The sequence below is a fragment of the Eretmochelys imbricata genome, chromosome 14 (genome assembly GCF_965152235.1).
Source record: "Eretmochelys imbricata isolate rEreImb1 chromosome 14, rEreImb1.hap1, whole genome shotgun sequence".
In the NCBI taxonomy this organism is placed as follows: Eukaryota; Metazoa; Chordata; order Testudines; family Cheloniidae; genus Eretmochelys; species Eretmochelys imbricata.
In genome coordinates, this window is record NC_135585.1 from 51782538 (window position 1) to 51804071 (window position 21534).

Consider the following 21534-nt stretch of genomic DNA (forward strand, 5'->3'; position numbering starts at 1 on the left):
AGCGCTATGTCGGAAAAGGTAGGCACTAGCCTCTCTTAGCTCGGCAGCACCATCCTGGGAGCTTTTAATGTCCCAGTCAGCGGTGCTGATCAGAGCTGCCGCAACCCAGCACCTTACGTGCCGCGACCCACAGTTTGAAAAGCACTGTCTTAAGGTGCTCTGTTTACCCTACCGTTTTCTCCTGATTTACCGATGCAGTGAGAGTATTGTTTGCTACCTTTTCCTCCTGTGCACTTACTTGGTCATTCCCAATGTCTCCACTGCAGCACCCATTCCAGTCTTTCCATGTTCCATCTTTTAATTTTGCTCGGACCACCTGTTTCCTATTTCTATCCCGTTCTTCAAGCATTATCTAAATACCTGAAGCCCGGTGTTGCCCAACAAGGTTTATTACGAGGGGATGGCACTTTTCTTTTTTGCAGTTTTTCTACAGCTGTTTCCAATTTTCTGTTCTGTTCCTGTGCTTTCCAGTGTGCTCTGTTGCATTTGTAGCTTCTTTTAACTCTTTTTTGGTTTCTGCTATTTGCCCCGCCAGTCCTGGGGCATGTTGTCTGAACCATTTAACAGCCGTGGTCATATTTGTTATTTTTTAAAGCCTTGGTCTCTGCCATCGTTTTACATATTCCAGTCCACATTTCCGCACTGTCTTTTTTGAACGCATGTGAACCTCCTTTGCTGGCTACCCACCGCATCCATACTTCATCAGACTCTGGAGATTGGAAGGGAGGGTGTAGCAAGGCAGAGCATTCACTGGCGTGGCACCTCCTGCTGGTTGGTCTGGGAATTAGCTCTTCAAGCTTTGCAGCGCCTCCTGCTGGCCAGTGTCTCCCTTGATGCTACCTGCTTCTCCCTTTTTTCCACCACACTTTAGTTCAGGCCCCACGTCCCTCCCAGCCCGCGGTGCCCCTTTGCTCGGGCATTGCCCCCTGACAGGACCCCACACTCAGGGGTCCTCCTCTCCCTGGGGAACCCCAATCCCCCTGTAACGATGCTGCCCTTGGGAGCAGCCGAGGTCACTCAATTAGGGTGAACTGTAAACAAAACGGGGCAGACAAAACCCCAAAAGCTGGTGGATATTCCAATACTTAGATTTACCAAGCCAGCACAAAACAGCTCGTGTATTACTTCACTGGTTACTCAGAAGTCCAAACAGCACAGTTCCCTTAAAGTGCCCAGCCTCCAGCCTCCATCCAGACACACACGTCAGATACGGTGATGTTTACTGAAAATCTTATCGTATAAAAGAAAAGGTTCTTCCAATCCCAAAGGATCGGCCACACATCCAGGTCCAATTATAACTTAGATTTTATCCAAAATACACGCTTATAGTCAATTCTCGTTAACTAAAATTTATTAAAAAAGAAGAGAGAGAGTGTTGGTTAAGAGATCAATATACCTACAGACTTGAATTCAATTCTTGCGGTTCAGATACAGAGCAGAGATGAGCTTGTAGTTGCCAGAAGTCCTTTTGGAAATAGTCTATAGGTTATAGTCTAGTGTCCATATTCAGGGTGACTCCAGTCAGTGACTGGGGATCTCAATCCTTATGGTTTAAGGTTTCCCCTTCTTGAAACCCAAAGCAGATCTGAGATGAAGAAGGATCCTGTCCCAGGGTTTTTATACATTTCCAGCAGCCTCTTGGCCTGAGAAAACAGTAGGCTTAACTTCCCTTCTCCTAAACATCATGGTAATTAGCACAGGATAATTCATCCATTAAACAGTTCAGATACAGGTTACCACAACCTTCAAAGAGACAAATAGACAATAATACTATTGCCCTCCAGTGTCTTCCTAAATGTTAATATTCCTCTTTTGATCTTTGAATCAAAGCTATAGCCATAGACAAGACTTGGTTGCTTACATCACAAGACCTGAACAAACATCTACCCTTTTATCTCTAACAATGCAGACTTGCATTTCCAAGCTCTATTCATTTACATATCTTCCTAACCAGTCTTTAAAGTTCAGCCATGAGTCAGGTCAGTTTGTGAGTTAATTAACTCTTTCTGGGCCTGTCACCTTTCAGTGAGATATTCTATTACACTCATAACGTCACACCCCCTAAGCCCACCTTGCCTCAGAGACCGACTGCCAGTCTTCATCTAGCTCCTTTTCTCAGGGGCAAATTGTAGGCTGAAATGGCCACTCATCATGGGCAAGGGGGTTTGGACCTGCTACCTTTTCCTGGCCTGGCTGCACCACTGCAGCCTCAGTACCCCCACAGGCCTTGGGGCCTCGACTGGCCAGTGTTCCCCAGCTCTGCCTGTCCTTCTCCAGCAAGGCTCTGTTTGAGATACACTTCTCTAGCTAGTAGCCAGGTCCTTCCCACTCCACCACTGGAGTGAGACTCCCTCTACGCGGCTCCCAGCCCTTTTATCTGGGCCAGCTGGACCCTAATCGGCTGTGGCCACACCTGCGGCTGCCAACCCAAACAGCCTCCTGCCAACCCAATCAGCCTCCCTCACTGCTTTCAGCCCCAGCACCCTCTGAGAGCTGGCTTTTAACCCTTTCCGAGCCGGAGCGGGGTGACCACCCTGCTACGCTGGGGATAAGGGGATTCCCTAACTCGGGGTTTTCTGCCATGTTAGACCGCAATTCCTATAGTGGGAAGCTCGCCTACTTACCAAATCAGCAGTCGGGGTCACCAACGTTGTCAGTTGTTGGCTGCGTGTGTGTTCTCTGTGTGTGCTAGGTACCGGCTCTGGCCAGGTAGAAGGCACAGCAGACCTCCAGCGAACTGCCCAGAAAGACCACAGACTTGATTTATTGGTGAAGGCGCTTGGCCAGGTTTATTGCCAACAACGCAGGGTGCTAGCTCTCCACACGCTCTAGAGGAACATTAGTCCATGTATGCCCGTGACAATGGACCAGCTTATCAGTGGCAGGGCTTTCCACCGCCAAAGGGTTACGGCAAGGTACCTCAGTGTTTATAGATTGAGACAGACAATCTGGGATAAACAACTTGGGTGTCACCTTACCTGTTTCATGACATGTTTGTTACCTCCCCTTGTACCTTTCTCCTCCTGCTTCAGACAAAACATCCCTCTTCACCACCCGTCTTTGTACTTTATTCCTCATGTTCCAGACAATACGCCCCCATTCATCACTTCTGTCAAACCATCTCGCGCCAGGCTGGGGTGTCCCTGTGCTGGCCTGCTGGAATGCGTTTACGTATTCAGAGTGTTTTAGCAACGCCATCCATACTTGTGCCAAGTTTATGTACCAGACAGTGAACTTGCCGGCAAGCACCTGTTTTTTGACAGACTTTTGCTCATAGCAAACCTTTTCCTGACTTTGGTTCAGGCTACAGGTCTTCCCCCATGCTCAAGCTTCAGGCTCTGTCTTCCTACTACCGTTCTGATACCTCACAACACGCCAGCCTTCAAATGCTTTTACCAATCCAGTCTGGCAATTCCTAGGCCTCCAGCGCTCTGATTGATCTGTTGATGTGAAGGGAGCCTAAGAAAATTCATTCCACCCTAGGTGATTGTTGGAGAGCAAAGCAATCAAATCCTTCCCTGACAGCCCCTGCTAATTGAGTGCGCCATCCTAGAGGGAACAATCCCACAGGTGCCCAGAGGTGGAGGCCAGGTCGGATCAGCTGCTGGAGCCCCCCAGAGGGAGGCAGGATTTTAGAATGACGTTCACACAATAATTTTAGTTTGGGAAGAGGGGAGCTGTCGAGGGACTGGACTGAGGGCTTTAAAATCGCGAATGCGAGGACGTTCACATTGATGGTCTGGTGGATCTCCGTCAAATGCTTGGGGTTTCCAGAGGAGCGTAAGGGAGTGAAATTCAATAGTATTTGGCTACCACCTCACTTACGCTGTCTTGGAAACCCCAGCCTCAATACTGAGCTGGTTGGTGGACTCGAAGAATCTGTGGAGGTGTCACTGTGGCAGGGATGTCAACGTGGTGAGGGGGACTGGCTGGCTCACAGGATACAGGCCCTTTTGCCTCTCGGGACGCCAGCTCTGGTCTGGCCCCACAATGGAAGGACTGGAGGACTGTTGGCCGATGGAGAATGAGACCTTTCCCCTCTAGGGGTTACTGGCTACAATCTAGGCCAGTAGTGACTGAAAGGCCTTCCTGTTTGAGGGCCGTTCTGCATTCATGAGACTAGTTGGTGGGTATCAGTCAGACCTGTGTCAGGGCATTGGAAAACAGCAGCCCCTTTGCTACTCTCTAGCTCCCCTGTTGGGAAACTTAGCAAAGGGTCAAGGAGTGAATGGGCCACAGAGGTTGCACATCCTTCTTACACACAGGAGCCATGATCCCAGTCCTGCCGGCACTAACCACTAGACCCTTCTTTCCTCCCAGAGCCAGGGATAGAACCCAGTCCCTGCTCTGACCACTGGACTCCACTCCTTTCAGTTTGGTGTCATACATTTTTATAATCCCCTTTTATTTCAGTGTGGAGCAGCCCCAAACATGTTTAATTTGCAGAAGCTGTTCCCAAAACCCATTTCAGTGATCACTGATTTTTTTCTAACTCCCTTTCTCAAAGGCTAGCGGGGTGGCTGAACAAAATTGAAAGTAATACATTGAAAATGATCTGTCTTAGGTATTACAGCAATAGAGGCCTGAGCGTCTCACAATCTTCTATGTATTTGTTTTCACAGTGCCCCTATAAGGCAGGGCAGTGCTGTTTTCCCATTATATAAATGGGGAAACTGAGGCACAGAGACTAAGCAGCTTGCCATGGTCACACAGGGACTCTGTGGCAGAGCCAGTAACTGAACCCAGAACTCCCTGACCCTAGGCCAGCACCTTAACCCCCTGGGCCATGATAAAACGGACAGAAGGAAATACAATAACTCCTCTCTTAACGTTGTAGTTAAAAGTGAAACGATGTTAAGTGAATCCTATTTCCCCATAAGAATGAATGTAAATGGGGGGGTTAGGTTCCGGGAAATTTTTTTTTTGCCATACAGTTCAGTATAAATAGTTGGGAGGTGCCCCTGTCTTACCCCACACAGGCACAGCCCGTGGCACTGGGGACAGTGAGGCAGGCAAGGAAGCTGAAGGTGCTGTAGGCTAGGAGAAGCACGTTGCGCACAGCAGCAGCAGCTTCCCCTACTCTGCAAGCACCTGGAGCAGGGGGCTCAACCCTCAGCCCGCACACTCCACCCCTTCCCCCAAGCCCCCACCCTTAACCCTCCTCTTCTTCCCCCCCTTCCCCCTTTACTCCTCAGGCTGCGTCCTCGCTCCTCTCCCCTGCCTCCTGCCCACGGCAATCAGCTGGTTTGTGGTGTTCAAGAGGCAGGGGAGGGAGGGGGAGCCTGCGCGCCATGTCCTCCCTCTTCCCCCCATCCCTCCTGAACGCCACAAGCCAGCTGATTGCCGCGGGCAAGAGGCAGGGGGAGGAGCGGGAGGGTGCTGATCTGGGAGGGCGGATCTGCCGGCAGGCGGGAGGCGCTGTGCGGGGGGGAGCGTGTAGGGGAGCTGGTGGGGGCCGCCAGCTGTGGACAAAGCAGGCAGCCAAATGATGTTATAGCAAAGCATTGCACAACTTTAAATGGAGCATGTTCTGTAATTGAGCAGGGACGTAAGATTGAAACAGTGTTAAGCGAGAGGACGTTAAGTGGGGAGTTACTGTACTATATTTTGCACAGTTAGGCTGTGGAACTTATTGCCTTAGGACAGGGGTCTCCAAACTGCGGGCCGGATGCGGCCCGGGATTTCCATTTGTCCGGCCCTCCAACCAACAGGGGAGAAGCAAACAGCTGAGTAGGCACGGCCAGCAGGCAGGGGGAGGGGCCACTGGCAGCAGCTCACGGGGGGGTGGGGGGGTAGCTCAGCTGAGCTGTGCGGAGGGGTGAGTGCCCCCGGGAGTCAGGGTCCTCCCAAAAGGGGAGCCAACTTAGAGTAAAAATACAAGCCAGATGCTTAATTACGATCTCCAATAAATGGAGTAAAGAAGATAGAAATTAACAATTTCATAATGGTTAAATTTTAGCTACAGAACTAATAGAACCAAACAGTCCCAACCAACAATGGGAACATGGAGCTTCTCTTACCAAAGTACAGCCAAACCTTCAATCCTTTGTCATTTGCTTCAGCAGAGCAGGCACGTGTAGCAGGCACAGGGAGAAGGGAGCTCGCACGGGTCAGAGCAGACCCAAAAAGGGGAGCCTGATTTCGAATTTAATGCAAAACTGACACAATAGCGTAGTGTTGTTTTTTTAACAATTTTTCATATATTTTGCATATATTTAATTTCTTTCACAGTCGCTTCGGCCCACGAAGCCCCTTCAGAAATCTAATATGGCCCTCGTCTCATAAAGTTGGGAGACCCCTGCCTTAGGATATCGCTGAGGTGAAGAGCTAGTGGAAGTCTAAATAGCTTTGGACATTTAGGTGGGTAATAAAAATATCTGGAGTTGGAAAACTGCGACCCCTTTTTGACCTGAGCTGTTAGCTAGTGTTCCAACTCTGCAGGTTGTTACCATTAGGAGGAGAAATTGGTGATGGAGTCAGGTGTTTCTTTGATGCAGTCCCTGTTTATTTACAAAGTCCTGTTTCCCTGAACACAGGAGGAATCGAACAGGAAACAGTCTCAAGCCCTTTTCCCATCAGCACTCTGCCCAAAAGCACTCTCTCTGCTTTTTCTTAGAGTCACAGCCCCGCTGCTTTTTCTGGCTGGCCTGAGCTTTCTTAGAAACTTAGTAATGTGGGGCTGGAAGGGACGTCGAGAAAGTCATCTAGTCCACCCCACCTCCCCACACTGAGACAAGATGGAGCATAGCTTATTCTTGCTGTCTTTTCTGTCAGCTTCTCTGCTCTTTCTGCTGCTTCTGTCACAGACACACGCAGCTCCAACATCCTCTCCACCACTTAACTCACCAGCAGTGTGTTCCTTTTTGGGGGGCCATGACCCGTGCCTGTGTTTTGGGTGGTGGCTTCCATTGTTTCAACTATCTGGTTCCGTAAAAGAGCTTAATTGTTTTCTTAAATTTATCCAGAATGGAAGGAGACTGGTTCACCCGTTTGCTTCAGTTAAGTTTAACCCAACCCATAATAATAATAATAAATTAATATGTATTTTAAACTAGTTTTGGCTGAGCTAAAAACCCTCCTGGTGCATGAACCGACTTCTGACTACTGGGGGCTGAGGTAGATTTTCCTAGGAACATGTTATCCCATCGTTGGCCACTGGGGGGTGTCTCTTGTGTCTTCCTCTGAAGCATCTCATGCTCGGGCCAGTTGGAGATAGGATATTGAGATAAAAGACCCCCAGTCCTCTTTCCTATGTCCATAAGTAGGTGTCAACAGAACCCCCAAGATGTTTCTAAAGCAGTCTGGGTATAAATCTCTCTTTTCAGTGGATCAAGTTTGACCTGCTTTGTATCTGTGATAAAATCCGACCAGTTCTCCAGTCTTCCACTGAGACTTCCAGGATAGACGGGACTTGAATTTCTAATTGTGGGATGGGAGGCGAGGGGAAGAAATTAGTTTAGCCCTTTCAGGCCATCACTGTGTATCACAAAGAAGCAACAGTACCCAGCTTGATCTCCTCCTCAACTGGGGGAGGGGGCGTCAGCTGCAGCCACTTTCGGGGGTGGTGCCTCAGAGCCGATCACGTGTATAACACAGGAGTGCTCCGGTGACTCTTGACGATCATGTGATGTTTGGGCTCCTTGTAATGGAATTGTTTCCCATACAACATCCACGTTTCCGCACTCTGTGCCTTCAGCTTACCGCTGCCCAGATTGTGGGAGAGGGCACCACTTGCCCAGAGCCACTGAGAGATCCACGGAGCGTGTTGGGGATCGGCTGCTGGCTCGTCGCTGCAGCCTGCTGCGAATGCTCAACCCATTCTTGTGGAGTGAAACCAAAAAGTGAGTGGGATCTTCTCTCTCCTCCCGACTGTTTGATGAAAGGCCCCATGTCCCATTCCACACACACCCTGAGCCAGCCAGTCCCTCTGCCCTGGGGCTGGATCTGAGCCAGCGCCCCCTAGAGGGGAAAGGCCCCATTCCACACAACCCCAAGCCCGTCAGTCCCTCCGTGCGGGGGCCAGATCAGAGCTGGCTCTCCCTGGAGGGGAAAGGCCCCCATTCCCACACAGCTATTTCCCCCTTGTCTTGCAGGTACCATGGCTACCACCAACCCCCTGGAGAACCTGCAGGTGGAGGCTAGCTGCTCCGTCTGCCTGGAGTACCTGAAGGACCCGGTCATCATCGACTGTGGCCACAACTTCTGCCGGGTCTGCATCACCCGCTGGTGGGAGGAACTGAACCGGGACTTCCCCTGTCCCGTCTGCCGCAAGACCTTCCGCCACCGCACCCTCAAGCCCAACCGGCAACTGGGCAACATGGTGGAGATAGCCAAGCAGCTGCAGGCCACCAAGCGCAAGGTGCGGGACGAGAGCTTGTGCGGGAAGCACAACGAGGTGCTCAACCTCTTCTGCAAGGAGGACCAGGAGGCCGTCTGCCTGGTGTGCGAGATCTCCCACGACCACCGCTCCCACACCGTGGTGCCCCTGGACGACGCCTCCCTGGAGTACAAGGTGGGAGGCTGCCCAAGAGGTGACACCCGGCCCTTTCCCCAGGGCCGGTGCTTTACAGTCCATGAGCTGGAGAAGGTTTCCCAGGGTCCCTCTAGCATCTGTCTTCACTGTAGAGCTAGCCCAAGTTCTAACCCACCCCCCTCATCCATACGTAGCCCTCGGATGCCGCTTTCACTCACCCTCATCCAGTGAGGATGCAGGCTAAACCTCTCCAGAGCTGGTTGTCCTCCAGTGCCTTCCCACAATGCCACCTGTGTCCCCGGAAGGACAGACAAGTTTTCCCACAATTCACTGGGAAGGAATCAGCTCTGATTACCGCAGTGCTGAGATCCAGGGGATATGCCCCCAGAAGTCCTAATGATACACACAGGGGAGCGCAGCACCAGTGGAGTCTAGCGGGTGAGAGCAGTGGGGGCTGGGAGCCAGGACTTCTGGGCTCTGTCCCCAGCTCTGTGAGTGGTTAGATGAGGGTGGACTGAGACTGGACTGTCCATAGGGGACTGGGTTCTTCTCTGGCCTTGACTGTGCCTCCCAACAGCTGTAAGCCCTTTTCCTTACCATAGCGTCACCCATGGCCCATCTAAATGCTAGGGAACTGACCATCTGGTTACTGCTGATTTGAGCCTGAATCTTGTGGCTGGATCCAGCTTGTTAAATGTTCTGTGTCCTCCCAGGAGAAGCTGCAGCAGTGTCTGGAGCCTCTGGAGCGGAAGCTGCAGGACATTGCCCACTGCAAATCCCAGGAGGAGAAGAAACCCGGAGAGCTGAAGGCAGGTGGCAGGGGCTCAGGGGTTTGCTCTGTCACCTGTGGCTGGGTCATCCGTCAGATGTGCTGATCCAGCCATGAGTTGCGGAGCTGGGTTGGGCAGGGTCCCAGCTTGGATAGGAGACCTGCGGGAGGCCTTAGTAGGGGGCACTCTCCCCTCACAGTCAGTGCTGGCTCCCAATGCCCCAGTCTAATGCTAGGGGGCACTGTGCTTCTGGAAGTGCCATCTTTGAGACATGTCAGAAACCCTGCTTGTGTGAGATGAGTGAAGATCTCCTGTTGCTTATCTCAGGAGTCACAGCACTGCCCCTGGGGTCCAAATCCCAACTCAGGTGGCTCCGTTCTGCCTCCATGAGCCCCCTGCAGTCTGGTTTCAGGTGGATACGGGGCTCCCCTTTGCATCCTCCCCCACGCTATTCTGCGGCTTTGCCTCGCGGTATCACAGCCGCCGCGCTCTGCCCCAGAGGTGGCTGCATTTTGACAGCCGGTGGAGCAATCTACATGTACGCTCTGCAAAGAGAATAACCATCTCTGCCCACCTATAGAGAGGTCCCAGCCGGGTTCCCACTGCACTCAGCTCCTCAGCTCCTCTCTGTTCAGCTCTGTGGAGACATCCCGCACAAATGCACCTGGGATAATCCCTCTAGTTGGACCTGGGGCAACACCACCACCACCATCACCTGGGACCCCCAGGTCTGGGGAACGCCCCCCATCCTGAAACCCCCTGCTCCCTTCCTCTTTAGCCAGATCTGGGGAGACCCCCTGTTCTGCTGCTCTGTGGCCAGATCTGGGGGAGACCCGGGCTCATCCCTTGCCTTTCCCCATGCCTGACTCCAGCTTGGTCCTCCCCTCTCCCCGCCACTGCAGAGAAAGGTGGAGAGCCGTCGGCAGCTGATTGTGAGTGAGTTTGAAGAGCTGCACCAGTTCCTGGAGGAGGAGCAGCAGGTGCTGCTGCGACGACTGGAGGAGGAGGAGAAGGAGATCCTGCAGAAGCTAAAGGACAACGTGGCCCAGCTGTCAGACCACCGCCTCTCCCTCAACCAGCTCATCACTGAGATTGAGGAGAAGTGCCTGCAGTCGGGCATCGAGATGCTCAAGGTGAGGAGCCCTGAGGGGCATCCTCTTTTCCTGGCCCTTAGGTTGGTACCCAGCAGGACGTGGCTGAATCCCTGGGCAAGCACGCGGATTTCCATCCTACCCACAGAGATTTCTCCAGAGAGGCTCAAAATGGCACCCCTGTCTGGAGTTTCCAGAGTGGGGGAGTTGAGGGACCTCTGTCCTCCAGAGCTTCCTCCCAAGCCACTTCCAGCTCTTAAGGCTGGAGGAAGCAGCCAGAATTCCCATCCGATCCCTGGAGCTCCCACCCCAGGAGTCTCCTGAGCCCACGGAGGGGCACTGTTGGACATCTCCATACGGATATGGATGGAGCTCCGTCTCCATCTAAGGAGGCACCCAGTATTTCCATCCTGTCACAAGAGTTTCTTCTGGGGCCTATTCTGAGCTTGCTCCTCAGATACCTGGCTGGCTTTGGAGGAAGACTTCCTGGAGAATCCATAACAAGGACATTTAACCAGAGGTGCCTTGGAGCTTCCTGGCAAGGGACCGGACACCTCCTTCGGCCTTGTCTGCCTCTAGCACAGAGATCATTCTACTGGCCTGCAAGTGCTTGCACCAGGGTAGCTCATTCCGCTTTGCCAAAGTGAAATAAGTTAGACTGGTTCCAGTCTCCACCTTGTCCCAGCATAAGTCTGTCAGTAAAGTCTCACATACCCCCAACCAGCATAGCTATTCTACAGGCGTAGACCAGGCTTTGGCCATCAGGAGGTCCCACTTGGATGGGTCAGCATGATTTTGTTGGGAGGAGGGAGGTTTAGGGACCTCTCTCTCTCTCAAGAGCTACTTCCTGACTCCTTGGTCTGCTCTGCTCCTTAGAGGTGCCCCACTGAGGATCTTAGAAGGGCTCCGACTGGAGCTCTGGCCGGACCCAGAGAAGGCCCTTGTATCTCCCAGGTGTCCTCAACGTGGTGGGGGAAACCTGGCCCCTGAGATGTCATCGCATGCAGATGTGCAAAGAGCCGAGACCTTCCGAGGCCGAGCCACGTGCTCTGTGGTTGAGCCACTGCCCATCAAGGAGGCTGTCGTGCCGGGGGAAGGTCTGGGAGGTCCGTTGCTTTGCTGGAGACGTCTCAAACCAGGATGGGCCAGAACGCTGGGGACCTAGATATAGGGAGCCAAGCCTGGTTGCCTTTTGGGACTGGGCGAGATGGGCCCTGTTTGGGGCATCTTCAGCTCTGATAGGCAAAGCATTAGGGGATAGGATGTAGGAGACGATCCTGTCATAGGTGGTGGACGGGCCTTGATGGGGAATCTCTCTGGGGAGCATGCGGTGGGAGACCTGTCCCACCCTGGGGTTTGGGCAGCTTGGATACTGCCTGACCAAGTCCTGGAACCTCCCTTGATCCACTTCTTTTCTCTTCCTGTAGGACATAAAGAGCACCCTGGAAAGGTAAGGCCTCCATTTCCCAGCCCTCACCCTGGGAGGTGAAGACAGCACCGTCCAACCCCCTGCTCTCAAAGGGGAAAGGATCTGATCAGGGCTGGGGCCTAGTGGGTGGGTCAGAGCTGCAGGAATGGACAAACAACTGAGCCAGCCCATGTCTTGGACCAAAATATCAGAGTGGGGTCTGGTGGCTTAGGGTGGGGGCGCTGGGAGTCAGGACTCCTGGGTTCTATCCCCAGCTCTGGGAGGGCAGTGCGGTCCACTGGTTAGAGTGGGGGGGTGCTGTGAGTCAGGACTCCTGGGTTCTGTGCCCAGCTCTGGAAAGGGAATAAGGTCTAATGGGTTACAGCAGTGGGGGCTGGGAGCCAGAATTCCTGAACTCTGGGAAGGGAGTGAAGTCTATTGGTTAGAGCAGGGGAAGGGGGACTCGGAGTCAGGACTCCTAGATTCTGTTGCTGGCTTGGCTCGTTGTTTGGCTTCTCCGTGCCTCAGTTTCCCCCTCCTAGCCCTGTGTCTCAGGTGCAGGCAGGGTTTGTGAGGCAGGATAAGTGTCTCTGAAATGCTCCGTGTTAACAGTCCTGCCCTTCCTCTCAGAGTGCCTGGAGGAGAACTATGTTACAGGCCATGCGGCGCTCAGATCCGACAGTGACTGTGGCAGACAGGTACCTTGGATAGGGTAGGCCAGGGCTCTGGCCCTGTGGGCCCCTGTGCTGGGAGCTCAGACCCAGCTGATGTGCTGCTAGCTGTGTGTCGCCCCCTTCAGGTGTGAGACGGTGCAGACCATGGAACTGGCCTCGGTCCCCATCAAGCTGGAGAAGAATTTCTGCAGCTTCCCGCGGCAGTACTTCGTCCTGCGCAAGATCATCAAGAGGTTGATCGGTGAGTGGGGCTGCTGAGGGCTCTGCCCTGGGTGGGGTCCCTTCCTTCCCTGGTCGTGGGGGGCTGGTCCCTCTCCCACCCTGTTCGCCAGAGAACATACAGGGCCTGGGAACCCTGCTGGCTCTGAAGGCGTCGATGCCTTGGTTAGCGAGAACCGGGAGGGGTAGAATGAGCAGGACCCTCCTCCCAGTGCATTTGGGGGCCATTGGGGGGGGAGGGGGAAGAGAAGTGAAAAGGGTGCTGTGGGAAGGTTTGTGGGGGAGGGGGGCCATGGAGGTGGGTTGGGGGGGGCATGAGGCTGAGAGACTGGGGGCACTGGTTTGGAGGAGGTCAGTGGGGGGCTGGTTTGGAGGAGGTGGGGGGGATCAGTTGGGTCTGTTTGGAGGCGGAGGGGACTGGCACGGAGGGGATTTGGGAAGGGTTGGCGGGGACGTCAGGTGGGATGAATGGGGAGGTCAGTTGGGAAGGGGTGGGGGGAGGTGAGGTTAGTCAGGGGGTCAGTTGGGAGAGGGTGTGGGCCTGGCACGGGGGGATTCGGGAAGGGGGCGGCAGTGGGGTTGGGTGAGGGGTGAGTGGGGGTTTGGTTTGGAGGGGGTGATTTGAGAAAGGAGTGGCAGTGGGGTTGATGGTTGGGTGTGGGGCGACCCCAAGGGCAATATGGGGTGGGGCAAAGGACTGACTGCCCGGCCCCTCTTCCCCTCCAGGAGACGTGACCCTGGACCCTGAGACGGCCCATCCCAACCTGGTGCTCTCCGAGGACCGCAAGAGCGTGAAGTTCGTGGACACGCGTCTGCGGGACCTGCCTGACACCCCACGTCGCTTCACCATCTACCCCTGCGTCCTGGCGACCGAGGGCTTCACCTCGGGCCGCCACTACTGGGAGGTGGAGGTGGGCGACAAGACGCACTGGGCCCTGGGTGTCTGCAAGGACTCGGTGAGCCGCAAAGGCGAACTGATGGCCCTGCCCGAGACGGGTTACTGGCGAGTGCGGCTGTGGAACGGCGACAAGTACGCGGCCACCACCACCCCCTTCACCCCGCTGCACCTCCTTGTGAAGCCCAAGCGGGTGGGCGTCTTCCTGGACTATGAGGCCGGGCGGGTGTCCTTCTACAACGTGACCGACCGCTCCCACATCTACACCTTCACGGACACCTTCACCGAGAAGATCTGGCCCCTCTTCTACCCGGGCATCCGCGCCGGACGCAAGAACGCCGCCCCCCTCGTCATCCGCACCCCCACGGACTGGGAGTGACGGGGCTGGAGGCTGCTCGCGCCAGCCTCCTTGCAGACTGGGGCTAGGCAGGAGGCATGGATCTGGTTTCTGCTGTGCACCCGCATGCCCTGACTGTGATGAGCACCATGGCTCTTACTGCCTTCCTGGAGACCCTGCTTGTGGACCGGGAGAGCCGGGGCGGGGCCAGAAGTGGATTACTGAAGGCCCCACCCCTCCCCGCAGACTGCGGGGGCCACCTCGCTGGCCATGCCCTGATTTAGTCCAACCCTAGTGGGTTGGGCTTTGCAGCCCCCTGCCATGCACGCTGGAATCAGCCATGAAGGAACTCCTCCGTTCCATTTTCCCCCCGCCTTCCAGCCAGCCAGCCTTCCTGGACAGGGAGTGATGGAGGCTGCTAGATCCCACTTCTGCCCCCAGCATGGACTGGGGCGGGGGGATCTCACAGCTCTCTGACGCCTCTGCCTTTCCAGGCTGCGGCGGACAACCCCCATCGCCCTCATCTCTCCCCCTAATGGGGGCCAGCACGGACATCAGACTCCAGTGCAGTCCCGAAGGACAAGACCCTGGGTTCCCTCTATGGGCGGGAGCTACCACCCCCTCCAGCAGTGGGGGGACCCTGCCGTTGAGGGGGATCTGGACCCAGGGACTAGTAAATCCCCCACCACCATGACCCCCCAGGTTAAAGCCATGGGTATCTCTCTTGGGTGTGTAGATGCTAATAAGTCACCATGGACTGCAACAGGAGGGGTGGGGGTTCTGATTAGAATTGGGGGAGACAGGCTGCGAAGGACTATGGGGATGTCGGCAGCTCATTCTGAGGGGCGTTGGATAAACAGGGATCCAACAGATTTACGAGGTGGCCCCGCCCTCCAAATCACTCTGTTCCCTCCATGACGTGGCCCGATCTCTCCCTCCAGAATGGACTCAAGGGGGTGGATCCTTGCTTGTCTGGCTGAGTTCGCAGTCCCTGAGTCACTTTGATCCTGGGCTCCTCTTGCACTTGTCTCCTGGTTTTTTTGGTGGGGGGGAGGAGGGGGGGGAACTGTGTTGTTTCCACCTGGCTCCCATGAAAACGCATCCCATTTGGACTGTCCAAGGTGAGTCCTTGGGAAAGGCAGCGGACTTGAGCGTGCTGCAGGAGAGAATCCTTGGCCTTGTACGACCCAAGTTTATTCCCCTTCTGGAGCAGAGCAGGCAGGGTGGGGTCCAGTCGATTAGGTCCGGGGAGTCAGGACTCCTGGTTTCGTTCCCAGCTCTGGGAGGGGAGTGATGTGTCTAGTAGAGCGGGGGGGCTGGGTGCCCAGACTCCTGGGTTCTGTGCCCAGCTCTAGGAGGGCAAACTGGTACTACACTAGCTGGACCGTCAGCCTGATCTGGTGCCGGCAGAGAGGCAGGGGTAGCGGTCTAGATGATAAATTGGTACCCAGAAAAGGGAGCATATTGAGCCTTGTCACTCAGTGTTCCAGGTTGTTTGAGGGGGCACAACCCCTCGGTCTCCTGATGGTGGTGTATCTTCTTGGGAAATCACCTGTCACGCTTGTCTAGGCCAGAGGAAATGTTTAGGACTGACCAACTCCTTTGGGCTGAGTCTTCCCCCTTGCTCTGGGGTGAACTCTCTGGGGAAGGCCTGTTTTGGGATTTGTTTGTGGCAGGGGTGGAAGTTACTGGACCCACTCGATCATCTGTTCTAACCTGTGTTAAACAGGAGACGCCTATGAGTGAATAGGCTAGAGACTGAACTCCCCTCTGCTCCCTCCATGAGAGGGCGAAGTTTACCTGGTAGCCTCCACTCTGGCAGTATCAGGAAAACCTTGCACGGTTCCCAACCCCTTCCATTCCACCCCACTGCAGCAGCTTTGAAAATGCACCTCCATGCTTTCTTTGCCCTCTGCCACTCGATCTTTAATAACCCATCAGGTGCATCCATATCCATGCTGCTCTGCACCCTGATCTCTCTTGAACATGAAATAATTGAGTACATGTCTTTTGAAGAAAAGAAAAAGTGAGGAAATAACTTCTGGGCAATGAAGAACTCCGTTAAAGCAAGGAAGTAGGCTGGGGTGCCCAAAAACCTGTCACAGCGCAGTTACGGTTGGAAATCGACTGTGTCAAAACTGGCTCCGTCTCTTCTCCCTGAGTTGTATCTGCGGAACATGCAAGGTTTTCATTCTCCAACGAGCTGGTTTCCTCCCTGACTCATGTACCGTGTTCAGATGTCAGCTGTGGGGTTAGAAGAGCCAATTGTTCAGCCCTGATTGGCTCAAGAAGTGGCCGTGAGGGGAATTAAATAGGACTTTCCACCAGGGGTTGTTTGGATGAGGAGAACGCAGACCTCGTGTTCCCTGCCGTTGCAGAGTGGTGGCACGTTGGTCTTGCCTTGCGACACTTAACATTAAGTCCCCTAAGGATTTAAATGTTTTAGTCTAAAGTCTTTGGACTCAATACAAGGGTAACTGGGTGTGTTGGCGTTGCCCATGTTTACAGGTCGGAAATCTCCATCGCCGTTCCAGAGCTAACTGCACCTCTCGCTCCTTTTCTGAGCTGAGTGCACCCCCACTGGCCGTCGAGCTCTTCCTTTTCCTGGGGTGGGATTCCCACATTTTCCCACTCTGAGCCCCCTTCCCGGGCTCCGGCACCCCAAGTATCAGCTGTGCTTCTCTAGCAGGACCTATGGAAGTTGGCCCCCATGTTGGGTACCTTGACCCGAAACCAAAGGATTGATTGTCGTTAACAGTAGGAATGGAGCACAACAAGAGAGAAACGGATTTTGGAACAGCAACCGGCCTGCAGGCGAAACTCCCAGTGGTAGGGGCTTATGTGCAGACAGTAAACATTACATCCTGGTTACCGCATGTTGAGCTACTTAAATTATCGCAGGCTGCTCCAGATCTGTCCCCCTTTGAGTTTGGGTTCAGCCCTTCCGAGCCCCCTCAACATAAATGCCCACCCAGGTGAAGGTTTCTGCCACCCAAGGGCTTTTCAGTCCAGCCATCGGCAGCCACGTGGGAGCCGACAGCCGGGAGTTGAAGCGAGACAAATTGCGAGTGGAGGCAAGGTGCAGATTTTCCACAGAACGGGCGACTAACCCGTGTGGCTGCTTCCCAAGGGAGGGCATCTCTCACTGGGAGTCTTTAGCAAGACTAGGTTCGTGTTTTGAGAACATACGGCCACGCCTGATCACTGTGCGGGAGAATACTCCTTGCCGGGGTTACGCAGGAGCTGATGATTATTTGTATTTCAGTAGTAGCTAGTTCCCAGCTGAGATAGGACCACACTGGGCTGTGCGCTGTGTGCCCGCGTGTAGTCAGAGATACTCCTTGCCTCAAAGAGCTTCCAATCTAAACAGTCTGGCTCAGGTGAGACTTGGTGAAATGCAGCCACCTCTGGGTAACAGCTGACCAGAAAATCAGCAAAGGATGTGCTCACCCAGCACTGAGATGCAGCCACCTCTGGGGTGGGGCAGGGCAGCTCTTTAGGAGTGGAGATTTTGCAGGAGCTGGGACGGAGGGCTCAGATTCTGACTCGCAGCGGATGGGGAAGTATCAAGGATTCATTCATGCCCAGGAGGGGTCAGAGCCTCATTGGGGAGATGCTTTTCTGCCCCAGGCAGAGAAGGGCAGTGTGACACCTCGAAAGGCTCCATATTCGAGTAGCTGTGTGTGAAGGAGGGGAGAGAGGGGCACCGCTTGTAATGCATTAACTAGCTGTGTGTGTAACTAGTGGCCCAGGACAGGGACTGGCTGGCTTAAGGCAGAGCAGGATGGGATGCAGAGCCTTTCCCCATTAGTTTGGATGGGCAGCTGGCTCAGTGTGTGGGGGATTGGTACACGGGACCTTCCCCTCTAGGGGCGCCTGTTTCAATCTGGCCCCATCTCCGCGCAGGGCAGAAGTGCATTCCACTTGGTGCACCCATGGGTGTAATGAGCTGGTGGGTGTCAGCAGAGAAGGTGCCTTGATCCCCACCTGTCCTGACACACCCCAGTGCTAGTCACCTCAGCAGGGAGGCCAAAGGTTGAATGGGCCCCAGCTCCCCCCTGCCCCCCAGAGGGGTCCCTGCAGGGGTGGGGCTGTGACTCGTCAGCAGGGGGTGTTCTGTGGTTGGGGGGCACAGTCCCTGCTCCTGTCCCCATTGGGGGGTGGGTACAAAGAAGGCACCTCCGCTCCCCTGGAATGTGGAGGCAATTGTGTGCGCTGTGGTCTGTCCCAGCTGGCCGGGCAAGAACCTGTCTCTGTGGCTTGTATCGTATAATGGCCTGCGACTTGTCATCAATAAACCACCGATTTTCTTAGACTCCCTGGTGTGTACGGCTCTTCCTCACTGTGCACTGAGCACCAGCAAGGAGGGGAGGCTGGGGGTCAGGACTCCTGGGTTCTATCCCAGGCTCTGGGAGGGCAGTGGGGTCTAGTGCTATGTTCCCTGTAAGCTGCACGGCTGGGTGGCCACCCAGCAGGCTATCAAGTGCTGCACAGTTCAGGTGTCCCTACCCCCCACTGTCATGTGCTGCTCGTGCCCTCTGCCTTGGAGCTGCTCCCAGGAGGCTCCTGCTTGCTGTGTAGAGCGGGGAAGGGGAGAGGGGTGCTGATGTTAGGGTGTTCCCCTGCCCCGTACCCCATCTCCACAGAGTGGGGGGAGGGGACGGAGGGAGCTTGCTGGCAGCCGCTGCTGTGTCTGAACTTGCTGATCTACTTAAAAGGGCAGCGTACTTAAAGGGGCAACACACGTCTCTGTCACACACACACACACACACCCTGTCTTTTACACTGACCTCCCAACACATACTTGTGGTGTTGTTACTTCTTGATACTTCTTTCAAAGTGTGTTATTTTAGTTTTTTGACTGGTCTGTGCATTTTATAATTTTTATTTCTCACTTACGCTTAAATTTTGTTCTTTGAGTAGTGAGTACAAAATGCCTAACCTGTCCTGGCTGGATTAATTATCCCTATGGTAACTTTTTAAAAATATATATTGTATCTTGGTTTTTGGTTTCTACTGGTGGCGCACATCCACACATTACCTCAATATTGTGCACATAACAAAATTCATTACGCACATGGATGGAAAAAATTAGAGGGAACATTGGTCTAGCGGTTAAAGCTAGGGGGTAGTGGGAATCAGGATTAATGCTGTTTGGTGAACAGCTTGAAGTCCTAGAGAGAAGACAGCTTGCTCTTGACATTTGTTTGTGAATGGAAGGGTAGCCCAAAACTACTTGAGAACCCCAGATGGGCCGGGCCTCTGTAACAGAGGGCACTCTCTGCTGCCACCTGTTGGTGAGCAAAGGGAAATGGCTGGTATGGAGCAAGCCTCATTTGCATTTCAACTATGCAACAGTTTGGGTCATTTGGGTTAAAATCAGTTACGTTGTGAGTGTGGGGGCAATAAGATGCCATTGTCCCTGGTAGGAGGTTGAGGGAGAAGAGAGGGACACTGGTTGTGTAGAGGGTGAAGGGGTCACCCTGACTGGTAGCGTTATCAGGCACAGTTAGTTAAGAGCCTGGACAAAATTACAGAAGGGTCTGTTCTCTGGGGTGAGTCCATTTCTGATAGAATAGGCTGTTAAGGGTATGTCCACACTGCAATTAAAAGCCTGTGGCTGGCCTGTGTTAGCTGACTCAGGCTTGTTGGGCTGAATCGGGCTAAGGAGCTGTTTAATTGCCATGTAGATGTTTGAGCTCATGCTGGAGCCTGAACCCTGGGACTTTACCCTACCCTCTCATGGGATCCCTGAACTGGAACATCTACATGGCAATTAAACCACCCCTTAGACTGAGCTCCATGAACCTGAGTCAGCTGACAGGGGTTTTAATTGCAGTGTAGATGCTTCCGAGGGGGTTCTGCATCCCACAGAGCTCCGCAAAGAGTTGAGTAGAGGAAGCTTGGAGGCAACAGACAGCATGGAGCTGAAATGGCTTGGGCTGAAGCAGCAGGGAGAATAGCAGCTGCCAGCCTCCCAGTCAGATTTAGGGGAGGGACTGTGTACGCAGCAACCAACACTGAATTCACAGCCCCAGGAGCAGCCCAGAAGTTGGAATAACTGTTAAGACTTTTCCCCAGGTGTCTTTAGTGAATGGTAACTTATTACCTGCTGGCTTTTCTCAAATTCATTCTGTTGTCTCTCCCCCATTCATAAAATTCTTTTTGTTTTAAACCCTTGCAAGGGGGGGAAGGATCGGTGCCTAGCGAGGGCACCCAGGATGGTACATATAGTTTACCCGCTTTTTGGGTGAGGGTATGAACTGGGTTACTTAAGTCCTCAGACTGATTTCCCCTAGACAGCTGAACCCAGCCCTTTTTGCTGCTGCTGTCCACTGGCTGAATCATTTAAAAAATCCGTTTCCCAAAACGTGGAGCTTTTGACACTTGTTTTCCTTCCACATCAAAATTAAGCCGGTTGAAATTGAAGTGAAAGGTCCATTTCCATGAAGCTTTCGGGGGTGGGAAGATGATTCAGATTTGCTGTGGAATACATGCTTGGAACCAGACACGAAGAGCCAACCCAACGCCAAGAGAACCAAGTGGTTTGAGTCTGCATAAGTTTTGATACCATCCTCATCGCTGTAGTATCTGAGCATCTCCCAATAGCGCGTAAAGCCAGGTGTCTACGCATCCCTCGTGTGGGGTTTGTCCTCTTGTCCTCTCCCCAGAGGAGGAGGGGTGCTGTGGAGCGTCTTGTTTCAGTAGCAACTTCAGATCTACCTGCTGCTGTGTGTGTGTTCGAGAAGGCCTGGCTGAAGAACTCGACCTTGCCCATGGAGAGGAACGGGGGGAGGTTTGGGATGGGCCTCGGTTCTTGGGGAAGTTCAGTAGGCACATGGCTGCGACGTGGATGACCCAGTTTAAAATCTTTGCTCTCAGTCAGGTGTGCAGGTGTCTCTCTCTTGTCTCTCTCTCAGAAACCCCTTCCGGGGCCTGAGCTACCTTCCTGACTGAAGTGTTAACAAAACAGGAGAGTTCTGGGGAAAGTGTCTCTTTTGCTTGCTGATGGAAAAAGGTTGAGATGAGAAATTCCAGTCAGCTGGAGCCAGGACTCCTGGGTTCTAGTCCCAGGCTTATGACTGATTTGTGTAAATCTTATCCCCATTGCATCGACTGTGAAATGTGTTTCCGACACACAACCTCACAATGTGAACTGTAACTACCCTGTGCGGAGGTGGGATGGATCCTGCTGAACCTGCGCTAATAAGGGCAAACACTTTGATCTCACAATTAATGGGTTCGGCTTGATCTGTGCAGGAGGCCGTTTGCGAATATGGGGGAGGCAGTTCAACCAGTGCTGACCCCAGTGCGGCACCAGGTGGCGCTGTGCTGCAGGGAGCTGGGTGGGGGCTCAGAAGGGAGCGCCCTCCCCCCTCACAGTCAGTGCTGACCCCAGTGTGACACTAGGGGGGCTGTGCTGTAGGGAGCAGGGTGGGGGCTCAGTAGGGGCCATTCTCCCCACACAGTCAGTGTTGACCCCAATACCCCAGTGTGGTGTAGGGGCCCACTGCGCTGAAGATGAAATGTAAAATACAGACCTAGACCCTGGCCCATCCAAAGCTCTAACCCACTAGACCTCACCCCCTCTAGGAGCTGCGGATAGAACCCAGGAGTCCTGGCACCCAGTCCCCTCCCCCTGCCCATGCCCTGCAGAATCTATTTCT

At 53.8% G+C, this 21534-nt stretch overlaps 1 protein-coding gene across 5 annotated transcripts in view; it reads left to right on the plus strand.

The window, feature by feature from the left end:
* Positions 1-18182, plus strand: part of TRIM39 (tripartite motif containing 39) — a 30217-nt gene extending 12035 nt beyond the window's left edge. For 2 of the 5 annotated variants that reach the window (XM_077833513.1, XM_077833515.1), the window contains exons 2-8: positions 7697-7841; positions 8094-8512; positions 9187-9282; positions 10146-10376; positions 11762-11784; positions 12542-12657; positions 13362-18182. In XM_077833513.1, coding sequence (XP_077689639.1) covers positions 8099-8512; positions 9187-9282; positions 10146-10376; positions 11762-11784; positions 12542-12657; positions 13362-13909 — 1428 coding nt within the window. In that variant the 5' untranslated portion in view covers positions 7697-7841; positions 8094-8098 and the 3' untranslated portion in view covers positions 13910-18182. Of the gene's footprint in view, positions 1-6231; positions 6361-7596; positions 7842-8093; positions 8513-9186; positions 9283-10145; positions 10377-11761; positions 11785-12541; positions 12658-13361 lie in introns of those variants that run through there. The other 3 variants (XM_077833514.1, XM_077833512.1, XM_077833516.1) reach the window with 3 other exon arrangements.
* Positions 18183-21534: the final 3352 nt, after the last annotated feature.